A 25,020-nucleotide genomic window follows, 5' to 3' on the forward strand; every position below is an offset into this window, starting at 1 on the left:
ACAGCCCTCTCGCAGTGTCCGGAGCAAGTATGGTGGGTCTGACACACCGGTGTCAATGTGTTCTTTTTTCCATTTCCAGGAGTGTATTTCCTGTTATCCCTTGTTCCAACAAGTGATGTGTTCATTACTGTGCAACATAGCTAGTCTTCTATTCTGGTATTTTCATTACACTTATTTAGTTTAGATCACAGTGCTATTAATATAATAGATTATTTTAAACACCTTTAACAATGAAAATAAAAAATTAAATTAAGGGAGCAACAATTCACTCAAAGAAATCGTACCTATGTAAGACACCTTTCCAAATAATTTCCATTTCAAAATAAAGTGAAAAGTATAGAACTAGGATTTGTCTTATTCATAAATAGTACTGGTTAACTGCATGCATCATAATACACTGATTCAATAAATATCTAGCACGTAGGCCTAAAAGCCAACTTTCATCACAAAAGATAAATTTCGTAACTAAACATAGTTTTTATACTCACATACCTTCATTTATTACAGTTGTAATGTGGCAGAATGGGACAATTACCACACATTGCTCACTGTAAAGTTACACTAAACCTACAGTGTCATTCATTATCTGGTTGGTATATGAATTTTGATGTACAAAACAAGAACTCAGGCATATAATTGGCAGTTTTTCATTACAGATTCAGTGTATATTAACTGCTAATTTATGCAGCCCAAATCAAACAAACCCACATACTATGACTTCCAAATTATTTAGGGAGACTCACAGTAAATGTATCTGAAGTGCACAACTTTATATTATTGGAAACATATTAGGAATATTGAAATCCACTTAATGCAAAAGTTAAATAACTCCTATAATCCATTGTTAATCCACTTGAAATCATGTATTTACAAAACTTACTGTCTCTAAATCATAGAATAGAATAGAAATCAATGTAATTATTGAATATAGAAGTATGTGCCAAGACAACGTTTAATCTGTGACCAAATTATCCAAATATGTAAAACATTGATTGCAAACTATGAAATGTAGAGAAGCAGCATGTTCTTGTACATCTCTCATTATTGTGATTTCGTGTAAATGACATGGTTGAAGCCGTGTGAAGTCAATCTTTATAGAGGCAGTGCTGCAAGAGAATCTGTGTATGTCTTTGTCTTAATAAACACTTGAAGTAATAGTTATGGTGTGGACTTGATCATTTAGTGGTTAGTGCTATCAAACTGTTCAGAGAGTACTTTAATTGAATACCAGGGATACCACAATGTATAAGTTATCTTTTTATGGAAATGCAACACCCCTTCAATAAAACGAAAATTCAAAAGATTAGTATTGAAACTGCAGTTGGTACATTTCACATTTATATATGGTGACTACGTGCAAGACAGTGATGATAATGAAAAAACCAAGCAAAGGAAGAATAAATGTTCTTGGCACCTCAAAGTATTGATTATCATCTGCTGAAAGATTTATTGCAGTACAACATGTGCAGAATTGAGTTTATAGACACTATTTTTGAATAATATTGGAAGATATCATTTTACCAGTAATTAAGTTCTAATGTCTGTTGCTAATGACCTGTAGTAGTCCTCAGTTCCATCAAGCTGTGTACGTGGTTCATTAGATACTGACCAAATGATAACACTTGGCCTGTTCTTGTCCCTTGTAATCAACTCTGTTAGTGATCTTTTGTGGTTTTCCAGTAGCTCTGGAGAATAATTCCTGAAACATACAGATCGTAATACATAAATTTAAAACTAGGGATTGAAGAAGTGTCTGCAGATTGTGATGCAATAGGACAGGTAACAATATAAGGAAATTACAGATGCCAGGATTGATGCACATTCTGATCCAAAGGTTCTATATAGACATGTATTTTGTAAATGACTGCTAATATGGGCATTCTTGTTTCCACCTGAGTAGAGTTTATAATTAGCTATACACTAAGAAAACCTTGTTTCCAGCTTTCAAATTATCATTATTTTATGCAAATTTACTTTCACAGTAATTTCCAGAACCTCTGTTTGGCATCAGTCCCTGAAATTATATTCAAAAACTGTTTACCTTGAAAATGTCAGATGTATAGTGTTAATTATTAAATCAAGATTAATTGTAAATATTAGTAATGAAAGATATTTTGTAATTAAGTTATTGTTTTCTGAAATTAATTGTCAACCCCTAAGTCGTGATAGAACTTCACAATGAAAAATACATCTAACAATGAATCAATTTATGTAAAAGGTATTTTCATTTTTTGTATCTAGTATTATGTAAAAGCATAATTTTATTATAAGTTTGATTGTGTACAATCACTAACAATAGTATGAAATATGGTGATTATTTTAACTTATTTATAGTCCAGCAGCAGTGTTCATCAATTCAGTCTGAATTTAATCTATGTAGTGTCTATAATGGAAGTTAGTTGGCGCCAGTGCAGAAGATGTAATCAGTTTTATGTCAAAGTTCAATAGCACACGATGTTTATTGTAAAAAAATTTGTTATATTTTAGTGCAAGTGTAAAGGATAAACATACCATTAAATAGAAATATTAATCTGGTTGTTATACTGAATTACATACAAAAACCCAGGCAGAATTTCCCAGGGATAGTATTCTTCTAAAAATTCAGTTAACAGTTATAATTCAATGTTTTTGCCTCTCAGTGATATGCATTGGCAGTAGGTACCAATAAAACTCTACCACTTTTTAAAGTCAATCTTCAAATTGACAATTGTTGTAAATTACAAAGTGTTAATGATGCACTGAAAGGTGCAATGGTATAATGAAGAATGCCGCCTTACCACTTGAGAAACCACAGTTGGAATTTGCTACAGCAATAAGAGATCCTCCACAGATGCCTATCTAAGCAGACAAAAGAGTGCCTTAGAAATCAGTCAAGTATGTAATGGAAGCCTGCAGAAGACCGGAAATGATCATGAAATAATAAAACCTTGCACATAGAAGAGAAACAGCCACACTTTGGAGAATTTATTAAATATACAGCGGATTCAGAGGGAGGGATAAGAGGCTCAAGGCCCCTCCCATAAGCATCTGGATCCACCCGTGACCAAACTCAAATTAAACTTGGTATTATCCTACTGTCTTAAATTAGATCTAAATAAGCGGCAGGGAATAGGCACAGACTGTACGAATGCAATTGTAGGTGGTCAAAGTTGTGTCAACCAGATTTTGAAAAATGTAATTCTGGATTTGATTGTTATAAAATGTGTAAGCCATTCAGTTCAACTTGCTACTTCTGCTGCAAGTGAGACGCTCCAGGAAATCTGGACTTCTTAACTAAGAAAACGTACAATTGGTTTTTGCAGTCTTGAACTCGCCAACAGTGATATTTGTCAGGCTGTCAAAGAAGCAGAACCCCTTAAAATTCCACGCGCATGTGATACGCAATGGTTGTCCATAAAACCTGTGTTAACAAAAACTACAGACCAGCGGCTCCAGCTTAGAAAGCACATTGACATAACGCGAATCAAAGACAACTGTTACACTGCAGAAATGCTTTATTCAGTATTTTCTGATGAATCCAATTAGGCGTATTTAAATATTTTCCAAGACGATTCTTCCAAATGTGCATCTGGTTAATCACATTTTGATCCTAACACAGAGGATCAGTGGAAGCTGCTAAATAACCACGTTGTGCTAACAGAATCATTAATAAAAAAAGTTTTTGTCCCTACATATCCTATGTGAAGAAAATTAAAGTTAGACTTTGAAATCCACTTAGATAGCAAAACTTATCTTGGATATTAGTTCGAAAATAAGGTTAATGAATTGAGAAAATCTGAATTATATCCAGAACAAGAACGTGTCCTATGTCTGAGATGCATCCAGCTTGTGCACCAATAATAATTCAGTTGTTGCAACAACTTCCGGACAACAATGAAATTTTGAGGAGAATTTCACGTCTTATAGTGTCCAAAGCTCTTCGTGTTGTTAAAGAGTAATTGATTCCTCTCCGTGAATCGTGTAATATTGACCCTGGCACAATAACAAACATTGATTTCAATGACAAAGTTCAGCTCTTGTCAAATGGTCCGAAACAGACGCTGTTAATTTCTAGTGTGAAGTGTTTCAACACAGAGATGCAAATGACGTCAACTCATTTCACGAATTGGCAACTTTTGCGCTGTCACGACTAATGTTACCATGGTCGAATGCGGAAGTGGAAAGACTTTAAAGCCAGATGAACATTATTAAAACTAAAGCGAGAAATAAAATGAAATCCGAAATGACGAATTCGCTTTGTCGATTGGAGCAGGAATCGGAAGGAAGAAACAATGTTGCCACAATAACGAACTGTCAACAGAAATGCTGATGCAGATAGGAACTTACAACTTTGTAACATGGACATCCACAGCCGTTGAAAACGCAGACAGCTGTTAACTGATTGTTTATTTACCCGCCCGGTTTCGCTTCGTTAAAGCAGCATATTCGGGTGTAAGTGGTGTCACATAAATCAACGCATGGAGATGCTCCCAACGTTCGTAGTCTGTGAATCCGCTAGTGTTTTACCCTTACGACTAGTGACTACAGCCGGCCGAAGTGGCCCTGCGGTTAAAGGCGCTGCAGTCTGGAACCGCGAGACCGCTACGTCGCAGATTCGAATCCTGCCTCGGGCATGAATGTTTGTGATGTCCTTAGGTTAGTTAGGTTTAACTAGTTCTATGTTCTAGGGGACTAATGACCTCAGTAGTTGAGTCCCATAGTGCTCAGAGCCATTTAGTGACTACAGTTGCCGCATCCCCTGCACTATTCGCCCCCATTTTTCGCCTTTTTTTTATTCGTTGAGCACTTCCCCTCTTCATGGGGTTGGATTCTCTGACTACGAACGTTGGGGTACCTCCATGTGGTAATTTATATGACACCACTAATACCTGAAGATGTTACTTTAACGTAGTGAAACCGATCGTGTTAAAAGACCATCAATTAACAGCTGTTCACGGTTTTATTCAGTGTCATGTGACCTGATAGGAACTGTTAACGACATGTAAAGCATCTGAACATACTTTATCCGCCACTACCTCTGCCTCTGGTGTTGACCCTTCTGTCGAGGAAGACGTTGGTAACACCGAGCTCTTCATTTTCTCTTAGGTAAGTTCGCTGTGCCACATTTCATAATATTGTTCTAGCTTTAAACAAAGGGATAAATTGAACTGTCTCATACTTTTGGTTAATCAACGTACTCAGTGCTTAAAAGAAAACAGTCTAATGGTTTTGTTAAAGGCACGATAAAAAATGCAGTGGTGTATAGTTTTGAATAAGTTCTTTTAGAAGGAAATCTCATTTCACTGTTGGCAACAAAAATGCTCTGAGCACTCGATCTTCTCTGTCTGCCCTACAAAAGACAGCGTGAAGTAATATTTAGGGTAAATAATGTAATGTAATATCAATCATCGGGTTTTTTTTCGGTTTTGAGTTCTTTTTAAACTAGCTTTCTTAGTGCGAATGCCGGTGTTGCCGCGAATTTCATACTATTATACCGCGTTATTTACTTAAAATCTGTAATTGTTTGCTGCTGTTATAGAACTGGAACCAGTGTCAGTGGGAGTGGCTAGTACATCGATTACTTCCGCTGAAAATCCTTTTGATATTTCTTATGTGGTAGGAAAAGTACTCAGTGACGAGGAAAAGTATAAACATCTGACAGAGTCTTCAGAAAACCTCGTAGTGGGGGCAAGCATTCTGTGGCTCTAAGATCTTTAGACATTCGTCCACTTTGCAAATACAAAAAGACACTAGAAATCTTCAGAAACTATTCTGCTACAGATTACCACAAAATGACAGTTTTAAAAAGCACATTTCAGAAGTTCATAAAAACCCTGAATAAGCTGTAAATAATTTAATCGAAATTGAGAAAGTGAAAATGATTATATCAAACAGAGAGCGGCTGATTCCTATAGTAAAGACGATCATATTATGTGGTCGAGAAAACATACTGTTAAGCGGCTACCGGAATGAAATCAGCCAAGGAAAATTTCGAGTTCTTTTAAATTTTAGCATTGCCTCAGGTGATACGTCTCTCCAAAAACATGTAGAGATAGCGCCAAAAAATGCTACATATCTGAGCAAAACAACTCAGAGTCAGCTGATTGATTGTTGCCATTCTGTAATTATGAAAAACGTACACGACAAAGTCAAAGAAGCAAAATGTTATGCTGTTCTTGGCGATGAAACAACGGATTCCAGTGGCACGGAACAACTCACTGTATGTATCAGGTGTCTCAATTTACAAAAAAAAGCACGAGTCAAAGAAGCAAAATGTTATGCTGTTCTTGGCGATGAAACAACGGATTCCAGTGGCACGGAACAACTCAGTGTGATGGAGGTGCCAACATGTCTGGAAAGGTCAGTGCGAATAAATCAGTTCCAACCGCTAGCGACTTACATGCGTTGTGCGGCACATAAACTAAACCTAGCTATCGCAAGAGCCTGCAGCTTGCCTAGTATTCGCAATATGATGGGAGTTGTAAGTCGTGCGCAAGCCAGCAAAAAGATTCAAATTTATCAAACGAGCTATCCTTGAAAAACGCCCAGAAGCGAAAAGAGTTAAAGTTACAAAGTCTTACTGATACACACTGGCTTGAAAAGCATGATCCACTTTTTCAATTCAAAGAGCTCTTTGACTTTATCGTACAGTTCCTTGAAGAAATGGACAAAACTTCTCCGTCATCGGAAAGTGAAAGTCTTCTGGCTTCTATTCAACGATATGACTTTGTCTTAACTTTGACGGCAACCGCCGATGTATTTGAAGTTACCGTTTCGCTTTCACGGCAACTTCAGTCTGTTGAATTAGATCTCAACCTTTGCTATGAGATGGTAGGCAGTGTAATAAGAACACTGGAACGATACAGAGAAACGAAATATGAAGAAATTTTCCAAGAGGCATGTCATATCGTACAACCTTTGGACATCCCAATGCAGTCACCCAGAATCGCCAATAGTTCTACTCTTCACTCAAATAATGAAGCACCTGATGCTAAGGAATACTACAGGCAAAATAAACCTTTAATACATACACACGCTTTTTGCTTGATGCAGCATTTCTTTCTTTTCTGTTCTTTCGAGTTCGAGAATAATGTCATGTCGTGTTTTGTTTCAGATTGAATGTATTCCTTTCTTTCATCGATTTTGTATTGGGACAGTTGAGGAGTCGCTTTTCGAGAGCAGAGCACTCTTCAATTCTCGACCTGTTCACCCTTATACCAAGTTCCATCGTAAAAACAGAAAATCGAGCTCTTTAGTGGCAGCTGCACGTGTTTACAGCAGCGACTTGTCTCATCCTCTCTCGTTATCGGGAGAAATAACTCTTTGGAAGGAGGTCTGGAGAGACAGGGAACATCCTCCCCAAACAACAGCAGAGGCACAACAAGAGACAAATGAATTTTTCCCTAATATAAAAATTCTTTTACAAATTATCGCTGCATTACCAGTATCTACTTGTGGTGTGGAGCGTAGCTTCTCTTCGCTTGAACTGATAAAAGTCGTACCTTCGTACGACATTGACGGATGACAGGTTGAATGGTTTGGCTGCCATGTATATACATCGAGATATATCTGGCTACCTACAACCTGTCGAAGTCATTGAAGAATTTGCAAAGCGTTATCCGAGAAGACTCGCTATGCGTTAAATGAGCAAAATAAAATTGTGTGTGCGTTTTAGTGTATTAATGTTTACCTTGAGAAAGACTACGCTCAGCTGGGTCAAGCCCCTCCCAAAACAAAATCCTGGATCGGCCACTGGAAATACGCATGGGTGAGCTCACATGAGAAAGCATAAGAAGAGTAAAAATGTGGAACAATTTGCCAGGAAATGTCAGAAAGTGTCGCCAGATTTAAATATCTCATCCACATATGTTACAATGTCCAAGTATACGGAAATTAAGACAGTGATAAAAGGGAAATTATTGTACATTGATTAATTGTGAACAATTGTATTTCAATACTTCCTACATCTTCATACAAACTCTGCAAATCAGTGTGAACCACAGACCACATGTTAGCATTGTACTATACATGTCACAGTTACTGCTTGTTCCATTCACATAAAGTACTCTTAAGTTATTATTTCTGCATAAGTCCTAGTGCATATCCTTGTGTGAGTTGGCCTGCTCATGTAATTTTTCCTCCGCCAGAAGCACCATGTCATTTGACTATGTTTGAATCTTGTGTTAGTTTAGATCAGTGCATCTGAGTTTGCATATTTAATTCCTGCAGTAGCTGTCGTGCAAGCAGAGTTTCTAGCCTTAACAGGAAGCTGCGATAGGGTAGTAGAATACATGTGGCGTGCACATGGGGGATTTTTACGTTAGAGAATCCCTTCCCTTGGGATCAGAGATGAAATGCCTGCAAAAATCGAAGTTACAACAGCCATAACAATCCCAGATAATGCTCATCCTCGCAGATCGGATATAAAAAACGATTTTCAAGTACAACGTCTGACATGTATAGGAATATACATAATGGATGTACGAGTCCAGATCGAAGAGGCATGGTTGACGACATATGGAAGTTTGCGTGTGGCCGTACGTCGTGCACAGATATCCAAATGGTAAGGCGGGTTCGAGTATCAGTCCGCCACAAATTTTCATTGTCGTCTTTCCATTCTACAGCTGATGGTTGTCATTATTTGCAAATACGAATGCATTTACAGGATACAGAAAAGGTTAGTATGATATTAGTAAACTGCAGGACCATCCAAGGAAGAGTCTTAGAATTAGTACTGCTTATTGAAGGTTATAATGCCCAGACAGTATTAGGAACAGAAGGTTGGTTCACACTGGAAGTGGCGAGCAACGAAATCGTAAGTTCAGATTGGAATATTTATTATAAAGATAGGTTACTCACCTCGAAGAAAACTATTGACACACAGTCAACATGGGTTTAGAAAACATCGTTCCTGTGAAACACAACTAGCTCTTTATTCACATGAAGTGTTGAGTGCTATTGACTAGGTGTTATAGATCGATCCCGTATTTCTGGATTTTCGGAAGGCTTTTGACACTGTACCACACATGCGGCTCGTATTCAAATTGCGTGCTTATGGAATATCGTCTCAGTTATGTGACTGGATTTGTGATTTCCTGTCAGAGAGGTCACAGTTCGTAGTGATTTACGGAAAGTCATCGTGTAAAACAGAAGTGATTTCTGGCGTTCCTTATCTATATAAACGATTTGGAGACAATCTGAGCAGCCGCCTTCGGTTGTTTGCAAATGACGCTGTCGTTTATCGACTAATAAAGTCATCAGAAGATCAAAACAAACCGTAAAACGATTTAGAAGAAAATATCTGAATGGTGCGAAAAGTGGCAATTGACCCTGAATAACGAAAAGTGTGAGGTCATCCACATAAGTGCTAAAAGGAACTCATTAAACTTTGCTTACACGATAAATCAGTCAAATCTAAAAGCCGTAAATTCAACTAAATACCTAGGTATTACAATTACGAACAACTTAAATTGGAAGGAACACACAGAAAATGTTGGGAAGGCTAACCAAAGACTACGTTTCATTGGCAGGACACTTAGAAAATGTAACAGACCTGCTAAGGAGACTGCCTACACTACGCTTGTCCGTCCTCTTTTAGAATACTACTGCGCGGTGTGCGATCCTTACCAGATAGGACTGACGGAGTACATCGAAAAAGTTCAAAGAAAGGCAGCACGTTTTGTATTATCGCGAAATATGGGAGAGAGTGTCACAGAAATGATACAGGATTTGGGCTGGAAATCGTTAAAAGAAAGGCGTTTTTCGTTGCGACGGAATCTTCTCACGAAATTCCAATCACCCACTTTCTCCTCCGAATGCGAAAATATTTTGTTGACACCGACCTACATAGGAACGATCACCACGATAAAATAAGGGAAATAAGAGCTCGTACGGAAAGATATAGGTGTTCATTCTTAACGCGCGCCATACGAGATAGGAATAACAGAGAATTGTGAAGGTGGTTCGATGAACCCTTTGCCAGGCACTTAAATGTGATTTGCAGAGTATCCATGTAGATGTAGAATGGTGGCGGCGTATTTGTTTTATTAAAGAACTTGATAATATCTATCAAGGTTATCATGGATTCCGAATGAGAATTTATGTGGATGAAGTTAATCACCAGAGGTCAGTCAAAAATGGTAATCGTATGCTCCTATAGACCACGAGGGTCAGGAGCTGTTGTGGTAGAGTGTTTCAGAGAGAACTTGCAGAATATCATTAATAATTTTCATCTTCGTGTTGTTGTAATTGAGTGGGAGGAGGGGGGGGGGGGGGGACTCCAACTTGCCAGATATAGATTAAGAAAGTCATGCTATCACAACCGGTGCCAGAGACAGGGTTTTGTGTGACATTATTATGTATGTCTTGTCTGAAAATTACTTCGAGCAAATAGCTAGAGAACCAACTTTTGGAAGCAACATCTTAGACCTCCCAGCAACAAACGGGCCGGAACTTACCAAATCAGTAAACGTAGAGGAAGGTAGTGATCATAAGGCTGTGATAGCAACTATTACTACGGGTTTTACAAGGAATGTTAAGAAAGGAAGGAAGATATAATCGCATACGGTAGCAAGAGTGACAGAATATAAATTGCAGAGTGTCTGAGTAGTCAGCATCAAATACTTAGTGATGAGGACGAGAATGCGGACCACAAACAGGGAAAAATTCAAAAGCATCATTCAATATACCTTAGACGGGTATAATCCAAGCAAGGTGCAGTAAAACAAGCAACATTGCTCCTTTTTTACCATTTTCTTCACATTACGGCTACATTTCCCAATTTAGACCAAATCAGGTATACAAACAAACACTAACGACTTTGTCAGAGGTAGGAGATATAATCCATACCATAATGAAACCAATTTTATCACATAATAGAAAAATACCATGTCTCTGTAAATTAATTTCTCTACAATTATCGTATTTATGTTCAGAGGAAAAGTAGAATGGATTATAATATTATTTAAATGTTTATTAGCATACACAAACTAAAGGTATTTTTTCACAACGGCGTTTATATTTATAACTCGTATCTACTACACATCAGTTCAAAGATCGAGTAATGTCCAAATGTGACTAGCTAAAATTAAAGACATAAAAATTCCAATTCTTCTTATGTTTTCTGTTATCGGCTTTATTATAAAAACTAAATACAACTAACCAAACAATTCCAAGAATCGAAGCTATTAAAACGCAATTGTTGGCTTGTCAGTCGGTCAGAGAGAGACGTCAGTGGTGGAGGCTAGTAGCTTGTTATGCTTTGATGCTTAGCAACGTTGCTCAACAAACTATGATTTTATAAATTCTAATTGATACACAGCAGTAATGAGGAGATGGCATGGCTTTCTGAAATAAACAAATGGAAAATATCTTTTGTCCAGTTTAAATATCAAACAACCTACCGCCCAACATTTGAAAACAGCTGAAGAAAGCAGAAGCAGATCAGCGCACCAGCTAGATAAGTACCAGAATTCAAATTCTTAAACTGAATGTATTCCTCTCGTCATAACTACAAGCGCTGACAAGTAAACAGATGTACTGTCATTGTTGTCAGATGGGCTAGCCGCCAACTAATACCACAGTCTTAAAATTATGTTAGACTGTGCTGATACTTTTTACATATGAGAGGGGTTTACAAAGATCTTAGGGGATGTGAAAGACTCGCCATGGTTTAATAGCTGTATTAGAAAGCTGCTACATACACGAAGGGAGTTTCACCACAAATATAACGGAAGTCAAAACCGAGCTGACAAACAAAAGCTGAGCCAAGAAAAAGAGAGAGTATGAAGAGCAATGAGAGAACCGTTCAGTAACTTTGAAAGTAAGATTTTGTCTACCTTTCTTTAGTCTTATGTAAAATCAGTAAGCAGTTCGAAATCTATTCACTCACTCAGTGACCATACTGACACCGAAACGGGAGACAACAGAAAGAAGGCCAAAATACTGAATTCGGTATTTCAAAACTGTTTCGCTGTGGAGGATTGTAACACAATCCCATCTTTCAAATACGAATGTGAAAATGGTAGACATTTAGATAACGCTTCACAGAATTGCTATCAGGCCAATTGTGTGATTGGACTGAAGAGTTCCTAGATAACAGAACGCAGCATGTCATTCTCAATGGAGAGAAGTCTTCCGAAGTAAGAGTGATTTCATGTGTGTCGTAGGACCGTTGCTATTCACAATACCCATAAATGACCTTGTGGATGACATCGGAAGTTCACTGAGGCGTTTTGCGGATGATGCTGTGATATATCGAGAGGTTGTAACAATGGAAAATTGTATTGAAATGCAGGAGGATCTGCAGCGAATTGACGCATGGTGCAGAAAATGGCAATTGAATCTCTATGTAGACAAGTGTAATGTGCTGCGAATACATAGAAAGAAAGATCCCTTATCATTTAGCTACAATATAGCAAGTCAGCAACCGGAAGCAGTTAATTCCATAAATTATCTGGGAGTACGCATTGGGAGTGATTTAAAATGGAATGATCATATAAAGTTGGTCGTCGGTAAAGCAGATGCCAGACTGAGATTCACTGGAAGAATCCTATGGAAATGCAATATGAAAACAAAGGAAGTAGGTTACAGTACGCGTGTTCGCCCACTGCTTGAATACTGCCCAGCGGTGTGGGATCCGCAGCAGATGGGGTTGATAGAAGAGATAGAGAAGATCCAACGGAGAGCAGCGCGCTTCGTTACAGGATCATTTAGTAATCGCGAAAGCGTTACGGAGATGATAGATAAACTCCAGTGGAAGACTCTGCAGGAGAGACGCTCAGCAGCTCGGTACGGGCTTTTGTCGAAGTTTCGAGAACATACCTTCATTGAGGAGTCAAGCAGTATATTGCTCCCTCCTACGTATATCTCGCGAAGAGACCATGAGGATAAAATCAGAGAGATTAAAGCCCACACAGAGGCATACCGACAATCTTTCTTTCCATGAACAATGCGAGACTGGAACAGAAGAGAGAACCGATAGAGGTACTCAAGGTACCCTCCGCCACACACCGTCAGGTGGCTTGCGGAGTATGGATGTAGATGTAGATGTAGATGTGGTGGAAAGACATCAGGACCAGATGAGATATATAAGATTCCGCGAAGATTATGTGATAGAACTTGCTCCCCTTCTAGCAACAGTTATCACAGATTTCTGAAGCAAGAAAGGGTACCTGGTGATGGGAAAAAAGAGCAGTAGGACAAATACATATAATTATAAGCCTGTATTGTTGACATCAATCTGTTATAGAATTATGGAACTTGTTCTAAGCTCAAGAATTATAACGTTTTTGGAGAACGAAAATCTTCCCTATGAAAATCAATGCGGATTCTGCAAACAGAGATCTTGCAAAATCAGCTCACGCTGTTCCTCCGTGAGTTGCATAGTGGTGTATACAATGATACTCATGTTGATGCCGTATTCATTGACTTCAGGAAGACTTATAAAAGCGTCCGACACTGCTGATTAGTGAAAAAAAATGAGCTTATCGAGTGTCACATCAGATTTTTGACCGGATTCAAGACTTCCTTGCAGGTAGAATTTACCATATCACCGTTAACTGGTCAAAATCGGCAAGTGTAAATGTAATTTCTAGAGTACCCCAAGGAAATGTGCTGCAACCATTACTTGTTGCCATGTATATGTAATAGAAAGCGTTGGAAGCTCATTAAGACTTTGCAGATGACGTGGTTGTCTATAGAAGATTAAATTAGCGATGCCAGAAGACAGTATCAATTTGTAGAATGACTTGCAGTGGATTGATAAGTGGTACAGGCTCTGGCAGTTTCCCCTGAACGTGTTATATTGCGCATACACAGGAAAACAAATCCTCCATAATACAAATACACTTTGGATGACAAACTGCTACCATTGAATGTCTAGGAGTAACTACCCGGAGCGATTAAGTAGAATGGCCACATATAACACATACCAGGAAAAGCAGATGCCAGACTGAGATTCATAGGAAGAATCTTATGGAAATGTAACTCATCCACAAAGGAAGTGGCTTATAAGGTACTTGTTAAATGGATTCTTGAGTGCTGTTCATCAAACGGGATTCTTACCATGTATGACATGTAGAGAAGATCCAACAAAGTGCTTTTCATCATGGAATTGTTAGTTCGCGTGAGAACATTACAGAGATGCTCAACAAACTCCAGTGGAAGACATTGCAAGAGAGGCATGGTGCATCATGGAGAGATTTGCTATTGATATTTCGAGAGAACACTTTCCAGGAAGAGTCAGACAACATGTTACTTCCTCCCACATGCACCTTACAAAAAGACCATGACGAGAAAAGTAAAAAAAAAAAAATTGGAGCTAATACATAGGGTTACTGACAATCATTCTTCCCATGGGCCACTCGCGAGTGGAATGAGGAAGTGGAGGATCATTTAATGATATCGGAAGTTCCTTCCGCCACACACCATCAAGGTGGCTTGCACAGTTATGATGCCGATCGACGTGAAAGACTGAGTGTTTAAATGCCTCAGCGCACGCTATTATCAGTCTGATCATATCTTTGTGGTCCCTGGGGGAGTGACAGGTTGAAGCCTGAAATATAATGCTAGTTTTTCCACTACTGTTTATTCGACCTTAGTAATCAGCTTTTCCTGGAATAATTGGTATTTACTCTTAAGTGACTGTTAAATAAAATTCCGAAAAGCCCAACTTATGTTCTGCCACGAATCACACAAATCTTTGATGATTCATCCTACCCTTCTTTTTATAAATTTAAGATACCACATTATATTTCAACTCAGAATTTTCTACAACAGATGGAAATCAGTGTTCCTGTAGATCCTTTCTGATGCCCTCCTTGTACGCAGGTGTGACCTGTGCTTTCTCCCAGTCACTGGGCACAGTTTTGTACGAGGGATCTGTGGTATATTACAGCTAAAATAGGAGCTAACTCATCTGCAAATTCTCTGCAGAATTTGACACGATTCCATCAGGTCCTGGAGCCTTGGAAGCAATAGGAAGAGGTACCGTATTTACTCAAGTATAAGATAACCCTGAACATACGACGACGACCCCATTTTTTTAAGAGCCTCCTTTAGAAAAATTTATTTTTCAACATATTCTGACAAATAAAAATTACAAGCTACTATTGATGTAATGAATCTATCCACAAAGTTGAACATTACACGCATTCTAAATTTATGCAATTTATTGATGGTCTTCATTTTGATAATACAGAGAGAAAAAAGTTAACAAAAAGAAATTGTTTACACTAATTTTTATCTTCATTGCCTTTTTTGTTTACTTAGCCTGTCGTCTATGGTATCGCTATTTTTCATCATCATTGGCGTCATCTTAACAGGACAGCTGTGAAAGTTATTTCTCCATGGTCACAAATATGGGGCTGTTTCCACCGATCGTGTCGCAATTTCTGAGGTTTTGGTTACTGTGGGGCTCAAAAAGTTGCTGTTTTTTTTTTCGAAACACAGTGGATTTCGCCTCTATGCTGACGCGAGGACGTTATGTCTCTTGCTCCCAAACATATCGTCTGCTCGCGCTCTCTCATTGGCTGTGTAGAACCAGCAGCTAAACTATCCCCAATCGTTCCCGTCATACATCACAGTGAGCGTCGACAAATAAGTACACCCATGTCTAGACTTTTAGCGTCACTTGCAGACGTATTTGCTATTGTTGAGTGTTTGTCCAGTTTTGAGGTCAACCTGATTCCGAGTGCAAATGGATTCAGGCAAACCAATTTGATTATGGTAGATGTTAATAAAAAGCCAAAGTACGCGGTGTACTCGTATATTCTCATTGTTGGCTGAACGGCAAAATTTCTGCCTGCTCAACACTCTCCTCTGTGCACTCATCGTAGTTCACAGCCAAGGTGCGTCACAGTCCCCCCTCCAGCTTTCAGTAGTGCTGTGCTTGAGCAACAGTGCAACATGGACGGAAATGTCTTCGAGAGTGGAGGTCGTAGGTAGAAACAACAACTACTACATAAGTAAAAGATCGGAGTCACTATTCAGTCCGATTCTCAGATTTTATCTCCACAACAGGATATTCCGCTGTAACATACTCTCGCGACAACAGTTACCGTCAGTTGAATATGATTTATTTCGTTTGTTAGACTTTTCATCTGAATGTCGTCAGGTTGTTCTAAAGCTAATTGAAAGCTAGTGATGATTTTCGCCAGTATTCTAACACGTGTACCCCAACCGACTTTCTCATTTGTAACCCGCTTGGTAAACCGTTAGTTTCTCATAACTAAATAAAATATTCACTTGGATTGTGAATTAAGTAATTGTTTTTGAAGAGCAAGATTTTCGTCTTTAAATGTTACTTTAACTGAAAAAGCAGCATAATGTGTGTATACTATATCCATACATGTATGAGAACATGTATTGCACACCTGTTCAGATACAACAAAACTTTTTAAGTTTATGAAATTTAATGTTATTTCCTCCTGTGTTTCGCAAAATTGTCATTTTTAAGAAGAATATTTATTGTTGTAGTGGCTAGATCGTAGTTACTCGTGTACCAATTGAATTAGCGCCACGAGTTAAATGTCATGTGGCTTTTAGAGCGACGTCGATAGTGTATTGAGCGCTTTGGCGTATCGGAATATCTCGAGCGTTTGCGACAGTAACATTGTTTCAAATGTCGTATGCTTAAGGATTGTTCGAAATAACAAATAAATATGTACGAAACCACAATAGCCAAAATTTCACCTGTAAATGTAAAACGACCCCTATACGAATCTTTTAATCCATGTAAGAACGTCGACTTCAGCACAATAGTTTAATCCACCAATATAAGACGACCCCTTGTTTTTCGAATATCGAATTTGGGAAAAAAAGCCTCGTTTTGATCAGGTAAATATGATATATTACGTGAGATATTCATTTTATGTTCAAGACATTGAGAATATCAATATTTATGAATTAATAAAAATGCTCCATTTAAGAAAACTATGGTATATTACTTCTAGATGAAATTAAGTATGGAGTTGCACGAAATTAACAAATCAAAAAATAAAATTAATATAATTTTTTTAATAGAATGGTAGGGGATCAGATTAAAAAGTATGTAGCAGATATAGTTAATAGTCTATTTCTGTCTAAAGCTGACAAAATTCATTTGCGAAGGAAAGGGGGGGGGGGGGGGATCAAAATTAAAGACAAATTATTGGAAAATTTAACTAACAATTTTTTACTTCCTTTCTAAAATAAGGGAAACACTCAGTTTCTAAAGAGTGCAATTATATTACGTGGTTGACAATATGGTAAAAAAAAGTAAAGGTGTACACAGCCCTGAAATTGGTCAGTGTTTTACTAGGCATGGCCCTATTGGAGGTGATACAGCCTTGTATTCCTCTGGGCTTTAAATTAACTTAACCAACCAGCTACAGTAGGAGCTATAGTTTAAATGTAAATTCTGAACCATCATACAGCTTGGTATTTTTCATATGTACAAATAATTTCTGGAGGCAAAAGAAGCAATAAGTGATAAGCATAATACTTTGCCTCTGGATTGAAATGTGGACCTTCAGATTTTTAGTCTGTCACTTACAACATTGATAACACTATACTGCACGAAAATGAAATGGCTCAGTGATAGTAGGATTAGACAAATATAGAGTACTTCAATAATTCAAGAATATTTCCAAGATAGATTAATGTTAAACATTTTTAAGAGGGCACATCCTCATGACAGCTAAAACTGGAAAAGTGATATTGTGAATTTCATAAAAGATTCTGACTGAATTACTTTTGTCAACAGTTAATTGTAACTCAAAAAACAATAACATGTTACATTTATTAATATGACAGTTGACAGAGAAATTACTTTGACTATTCAGGACAGAAAGGGGTGAATTATTTAGCCAAAAACAAAAATTTTTCATGGTTTACCCATGTGCCACTGCATTCTGCCAGCTGGACACACATTGCAAGGATTAAATGTCGGCTGGTGGACGAGGATTAAGTAGCGGTTGCGTCAGGTAGACTGGAGCATATCCACCTCCTACATGCTTCTCAAAATCCACAAACCCAACAATCCTGGATGCCCAATTGTAACTTGTTGTTCTGCTCCTACTAAAAGAATTTCCACTCTGGTTGACAACACTTCCAACCAATTGTCTGAAAACTAGCCTCTCACATCAAAGTTCTTTCATCCACACCTCTTTATCCTGTGAATCCCTAGTTGTCACTCTTGATGCCACCTCCCTATACACTCACATTTCTCGTGTCCATGGCCTTGCCACTATTGTACACTAGCTCTCCCAATGTGTTTTTGACTCCAAACCCACTACTTCATTCCTCATTCACCCTGCCAAATCCTCACACACAACTAATTCTCCTTTGAGGGGAACAGATTTTGTGTGCCATATTCTCACCACCCCCAAGAATCAGCAGTGAAGTAGCACACCCAACATCACCCTGGACTGGAACAAATGAACCATATCCTTCAACAGAACTTTGGTCCAGAAATGAGGGACGTCCCAAAGAAGATCCTTCCCATTCCTAAGTGATATTCCATTGCCCATCCAACCTAACAACATCGAGGTCCACCCCTGATCCACTCCCATTCCCAATTCCTTTCCACAGGGATAATATCCCTTGGTAGATCCAGGTGCATGTCCTACCCGCCCTAGGTGCAGCACTTCCTTCTTCAGTCCTCTAACAGGCTTATCCTGTCACATCAGAGACAAGGCCACCTGTGAAAGCAGCCATACCATATATCAACTCTGCTGCAATCACTGCACAGCTTGTTACATCAGTATGACAACCAACCAACCGTCCACATAGCTGTTTCACAACTCAGGTCATCTGGATCCTTCCCTCCACCACCAGCCTTTCAAGACTACATGGATGGGGAGCTATCCTTAAAGATATCCCTTGCTCTCGTAGCACTCCTGACCCACTGTTCCCATATCTTCTCACTGACAGTTTCTCACTCATTTGCCCTGTCACCCCCTCCCACCCCACATCACCTTTGTTGTGCACTGTACCCCACCAGCTTCACTATCTGTGTACCACATGCCTGCCCATGGATATGTGACCCCTCCCTTCCTCATTCCTAGCCAGCGTACATGCCCCCTTTCAATGTGTTAGCTACCCACCCCGAAGCACTCCTCCTGCCTCCCATCTTTTTCTCCCGTACCCACCTCACCTGACACAGCCACCACCTCATCCTAACCTGCTTGCCGAAATGCAATCCTGGCGTTGTGTGTACAGCTGATATTAAGTGTGGGGGGGGGGGGGGGCTGTGCCCTTTTGCTTTTGTGTGTACCTTTTGACAAGCCAATGCTTTTGCTATTCAGTGAATGGTCCCCTTTACCCACAAAATATTTACATTTTGCCATAACATTCCTACATATATTAATCTAAAAGGCACTCATGTGAATGGGCACTATATTGCCACATTTTTCACCCAGAAAGTTTGGTACTGTTGAGAACTAACTAGAAGGTTTCGCATCATAATGAGACCTCATAATTGTGATGTGGAGTGTGCAAATAAGTAAGAGGTTTGACTGACCTAGAAATCAGCAAGTCAATCACCTTTTAATATTGGGTATGTAGTTAACATAACATGCAGAATTGGATTCTCATGAGTAGGATGTTTGGCCAAGTTTTCATATTGAACCTAACTGTGTTACTGAGTTACACATTATAGTGGTTAATAAGTGCAGCCCTTTTTACAGTTTAACTTATCTGCCATGAAAACGGTTATAAAATTTTACTTCAATCCATATTTAATGAAGTTCTCATATAATGTAACACTCACTCAATGTTGAGGCCAGGAGATTCATCAATAATCATAATTCCTTGTTGGTCAGCAAAGTCCATGGTCTCCTCAGCATAAGGATAATGTGATGTTCTGTATGCATTGGCTCCCACCCATTTCAGTAGGCTGTGATCTCGAGAAACCATAGGAAGATTTAAGCCCCTACCAAAAACCTGGAACCATTTCAGTTTGTTCAATACAGTCACTGAAACATGCAGTGTTGTAAAAGATTACTTTTTAGTTATATAAATCTGTGTTATAATTTTTTTAATCAGATTTAAATGGATACAAATAAGCCCAGACTTACCTGACTAAGAGTAATTTTTCCATATCTCTTTCTAAATCATTTCCTGTTATCAATGTATACAGCAGCATTTAGGTTTGCATTAGAAGTTAAAGAAATCTAGATGATTTTGTGTTCTTTCATTATTTTAAGAGTTCATCCTTGTAACTGTTTAAAGTATTCCTTCTAAGGCTATAATATGTATTATTTCCTCAAATTCTATAAACTGTTCTTTGGATCAAGATTATTGTCTACTAATATTTTAGCGTGGCATCTAAAGGTCCAACTCTGTCACATTAATAGCATCATAATCAGTGGGCCACCTAATTTTGCACTTTAGCTTAGTTTATCTTTGATCACACTATCATTAAATTTTAGCACTCTATGTAAAGCTGTGTCAAGAAAGAGAGAGATATTGTGAAAGAGCAGCTCAGTATCAGCTCAATGAGATGTGGAACTAATTCATTGTATAGTAGTAGATAAACAGAGAATGATTATAAAACACATAGGAGGAAAAAATATTATTCTGATAGCAAGTAAGACCTGAGTAGTAGCACAATAAAATGTTTACTTGGGGGTAATAATGTTAAACTTTTATCTATCTTCAGCAATATGCAGTAAGCAATCTGCACTGTTAATAAGAAACTGAAAACCTAAAACCTCCAAAAAATGACATTTCTCTTAATTCATCACCATTTTCTTTCAAGAATTAGGCTGAATAAGCTGTTCTAGTGTCCCAACATTTCCTCATTCTATGAGGTCTTTCCCACCAGTAAATTGAAATCACCAAGCTTTCACTACATGCTAGTTAGGACACACACTCATTAGATGATGAATACAGAATTTTCTTTTTTCCATTTTGATATCCATTACAATATATATCTTTAATTCTTACACCTTTATTCCTTGATTTCTTTTTCCACAATTCTTGCACTATGCTCCAAAGTATTTCTGTTAATAAAAGTTCCAAGTTTTTTCTTTCATCAGCAAACTTGGGATGGTCATTGTTTTGGAGAATTTTATTCTCATTTCTTTCTTTTGCTCTTAAGGAATTTTTGTTTTGCCCACATATCTAATGGTTGTTATTGCTTTCTTTCTTTTTTACATTCAGCCACTAATGTTAGGCATGCAACCTAGAAGGCTAGCAAATTTGTTTTGTTTTTAGGTTTCATCAGTTGATAATCTTGGTAAATTAGGCCTAATTTATGTAAGATATAGCTCTTTGTAAATAAGTTTAATTTTTTGTATTTGTGTTTATAATGCAGTACTGAAGATTATGTCAGAATTTAAAGAAAATCTTAATATTTTCTTTCACTTGTTCAAGATATCAGATGTCCAAATATTAAAAATATTGATGGGCATGAAGAGCAATCCTTTTCAAACTTAAAATATAAAAATGAAAATTCAATAAATGTGCTGTCTGAAACAGAAGAAATGTGTATACTGACTGGTCAGTGAATGGTGGATAATCACAGCATGACTTACAGAAAAATTAAGAATCTAGCTCTCAAAATTGGCAGTATACCAGTCAAAGAAGGAACTGTCAGGCCCAAAATCTGTAAGTCTACTGTTAGTTTTTTCCTTTGTGTTTTTGTGGCTTCTGTTTTATAACAGTTATGAACATTGATGTTTCCATAATAATCATCACTTCATTTTCTCAGTTGAGTAATTGGTAAAAGTCTAGAATAGGACCAGTGGCATACTTACACATTTCATGCAGGAATATTGTCAGTGGTTGCCTTGAGGTATGATGGGAACAAAAGAAGATGTGTCAGCTGTTTGTGTTACATAGCCAATGAGAGAGCAGCAGGCAGGCGAACAATGTTTCGATGTAATACATTCAGAAGAAAGAGTGAAACATTGCTGTTAATAATGATTATAAATTTAACTGCTCCTTCTTTGAGTCATAGCTGTTTAAACTGTGCTAGTATTTGCAAACCAAGGACAGCATCGCAACTGTAGATATATTTGAAAAAGCAGTGTAATGTTTCTCTGTTCTTTGTTGCTATGCAGTCAATTTGCAGGAGCGCACTGAGTGAATGGATCAATGTTCTTTAATTAAATCCTGGGCAAGATAGGTGGATGAATGTTTTTTAATTAAATCGTGGGAGGAGGTAGGGGATCAATGTTTTTTAATTAAATCATAGAAGAAGGTTGGTGGATCAGTGTTCATTAATATATTGAATGTGCAGCTCTATTATCAATAAACATGGACCTACTTGCCTTCTGTAATGCTTTAATTAAAATATTTTGATCTGCTTACTCAGTGCGCTCACGCAGATTGATTGCATATTCATTTAACCACCACATTTGATACATTTTTGTGTCTGTGCAATGGATCCATGAGACATGCACCAACGTCAGTCCCTTTACAACTCTTGCTTTCACAATCAAAATATTTCTCTTAAAACTCACTAATACACTAAAAAACAGCAAACAAGACAATGGTTTCAATTTTGGAGCTAGAAATACATTGTCTCTCTTCTCACCTCTCATTGTTTATGTCAAAGAATCATCCCATTGGCTACATGAAATAGACACATTGCCAACCTATGAACAGTAAACAAGCACTGCCATAACTGCCACTGACTCTGATCTAGACTTTAGCCGAGTTTTCCATTAAATAAAATAGAGCTCTTAGCTGAAGTTCACTATATACTGTAAACAGTTCCATGTCTGATACTGCAGCCATTAACATATCTAACAGGCTGTTAATTTTTTATCAGTAAACTTGGAAAATCATGGAATTCGACTATCTTCAGTTCTAAATTTCTCTAATAAATGTTCTTAGAATCAACTATTTTCTTTGAATTTGACTGCAGACTCACATCAGAATCCTCATGTCTTCCAAACCCTCTGAGATATACAGGCTTGTCGTTGATAAGAAGTGAGGTGTTGTCCCACCTCAGTCGACGTATTCCCACAGGGAGTCTGTAAATGTCTTCTGTGCCCAGATCTACTGATGTCACATTCACCTGTGGGGGAAAAGATAAATGTATTGCAATCTTGTGAGTTCTCTTCACTAACAAAATATAAAATGCTCATCACACATACACACTGAAATCACAGTTTAACAATTCTCCCTCACCCATCCGCCCATGTACCAATGTCAGTGTACAACATTAATGCACAGAAATCTGTATGACTACTATAATGAATCAGGTACTCATCTACATAAATGGCCGCCACCAAACTGTGACCAAAAGCCAACTATGCTAACAACTTATGGACCATCATCAGTGGATGCTTCACAAGCTTTTTTGAAATGTACAGGTGGCAACTCTCCCTGCAATATATACTTCATTTTTGCAAGCCTCTAGCCTCAAAGATATTTCCCACTGTCCCATACTTCTGTATGGCCTATACCCCATCTCCAGGTACCACCAGTACACTTTTGTCCACATATTACTTTTTTATACGTGTTCGTGTGTGTGTGTGTGTGTGTGTGTGTGTGTGTGTAAAGATTGCATGTCATCATCAACAGAAAAAATATCACTGGTGAAGACAAGGAAAACGAAGGAAAATATAAAATACAGCAAACTTAAATATTGCAAATCTACTTATTTACACACAAAGAAACTTTCAGAGAAAAATATTATTGAAACTAATTTATGCTGCTGATCAAGCTACGCCTTGTTTTTGTTTAGACCAGTTTATTAAATCAAGAAATGCCAAGAGTGCAAATAACGAGCAATAATTTTGAACTAATATCCTTCTTCATGGCAGTGTGTATACTTGTTGTAGTATTATGAAGTACCAAATTAAGACAAGTACCATAGCCACTTCACAATTTCACAAATCTTTGCCATGTCATGCGTTAAGTAGATACACACATTGCAGTCATTCTACCGTTAGTATATGATATTTTCTTTACTTTCTCTATCCAAGGAAGGAAGTCCTTGAGCTGTCTGTTCTGATTTTTATTTTTTATTTGCTAAACTGTTTCTGGCATTAAATAACCAAACAAATAGATAACACACTACACTACAAAGAACAGTTCTCTCTTCAAATAAACTCTATAAAGTATTGATATCTTTGTGTTCCATTACTGTCATGTAGCATCTTATCACCTCATGATTAATACAAGAAGTCCACTATATTTCACATTTAACTAATTGTGAGAGGCTTTGACATTTACCTTCAAAGTATACAAGTACCCAGGATTACTGTTCATTAGATATGGCCACCAAGCATTTGCATTGATCACTGTCAGCTCTCCTGAGAAACCTGTTCCTGTAGCAACTACAGATCCATTGGCATCCAGTAGTTCAACCTCACATTGTGGTGTAACTGTCAGCTGGCCACCAGAAACAACGGTATAGTTCAGAACACCTATTAACACAGCACAAAAAATTAAGCTGAAAAGCATGTCAATGACTGAAAATAATTAATACAACAACAAAAATCCTGGGTAAAATGGAAACAGTGATATCAACCATTCACAATACAGCAATGAAGTTCAGCAAGAGCCACAAATAAGGTCTTCATTGCTGTAGCTCAGCTGTCAGAATTTATACAAACTGTGCCAAACATGTACTGTTACTCTCCCAAAGTTTTGCCCCATTTGTGTTGCAGCATAGGTCCTATGGGGCATCACATTTTAATCTTTGCTGAAATACACCTTGAAAGATGTACAACCTACGAGGAAAGTGTATCAAATGAAACTTGTTGAAGATGAAGGGGTTCAAAAGTGGCAGCCTAGATGGTGTTTTGATTGGTAAAAATGAGATTTTTATTAATTAAAAGGGAAACTGCACTTTTTATTATTATTATTCTACAGCAAAAACTAAACAACTTTTGTTTGAAATTTATTTTCACTGCTCTGCTAAATGGTGATGTTATTGTTGAAAATAGGCTAAACTTAATTTTTAACAGGAACCCCCATTGTAATTGCTATATAAGTCATATATCTATAAAAACAAACTTTTGTGAAACTGTATCTGTTAAAATACTGCTCATTGAATTAACCTTGCACAATTTAACCACAAGAAGTTCACAAAAGAATATT

At 37.7% G+C, this 25,020-nt stretch overlaps 1 protein-coding gene across 1 annotated transcript in view; it reads right to left on the minus strand.

Moving 5' to 3' along the window:
* Nucleotides 1-25,020, minus strand: part of LOC126486014 (beta-glucuronidase-like) — a 357,520-nt gene that overhangs the window by 39,942 nt on the left and 292,558 nt on the right. Inside the window, exons 6-9 of the mRNA XM_050108918.1 lie at nt 24,151-24,344; nt 22,841-22,987; nt 19,730-19,902; nt 1,556-1,699 (exon numbers count right to left, since the gene is read on the minus strand). Coding sequence (XP_049964875.1) covers nt 1,556-1,699; nt 19,730-19,902; nt 22,841-22,987; nt 24,151-24,344 — 658 coding nt within the window. The remainder of the gene's footprint in view (nt 1-1,555; nt 1,700-19,729; nt 19,903-22,840; nt 22,988-24,150; nt 24,345-25,020) is intronic.

The sequence above is a fragment of the Schistocerca serialis genome, chromosome 1 (genome assembly GCF_023864345.2).
Source record: "Schistocerca serialis cubense isolate TAMUIC-IGC-003099 chromosome 1, iqSchSeri2.2, whole genome shotgun sequence".
Classification (NCBI taxonomy): domain Eukaryota; kingdom Metazoa; phylum Arthropoda; class Insecta; order Orthoptera; family Acrididae; genus Schistocerca; species Schistocerca serialis.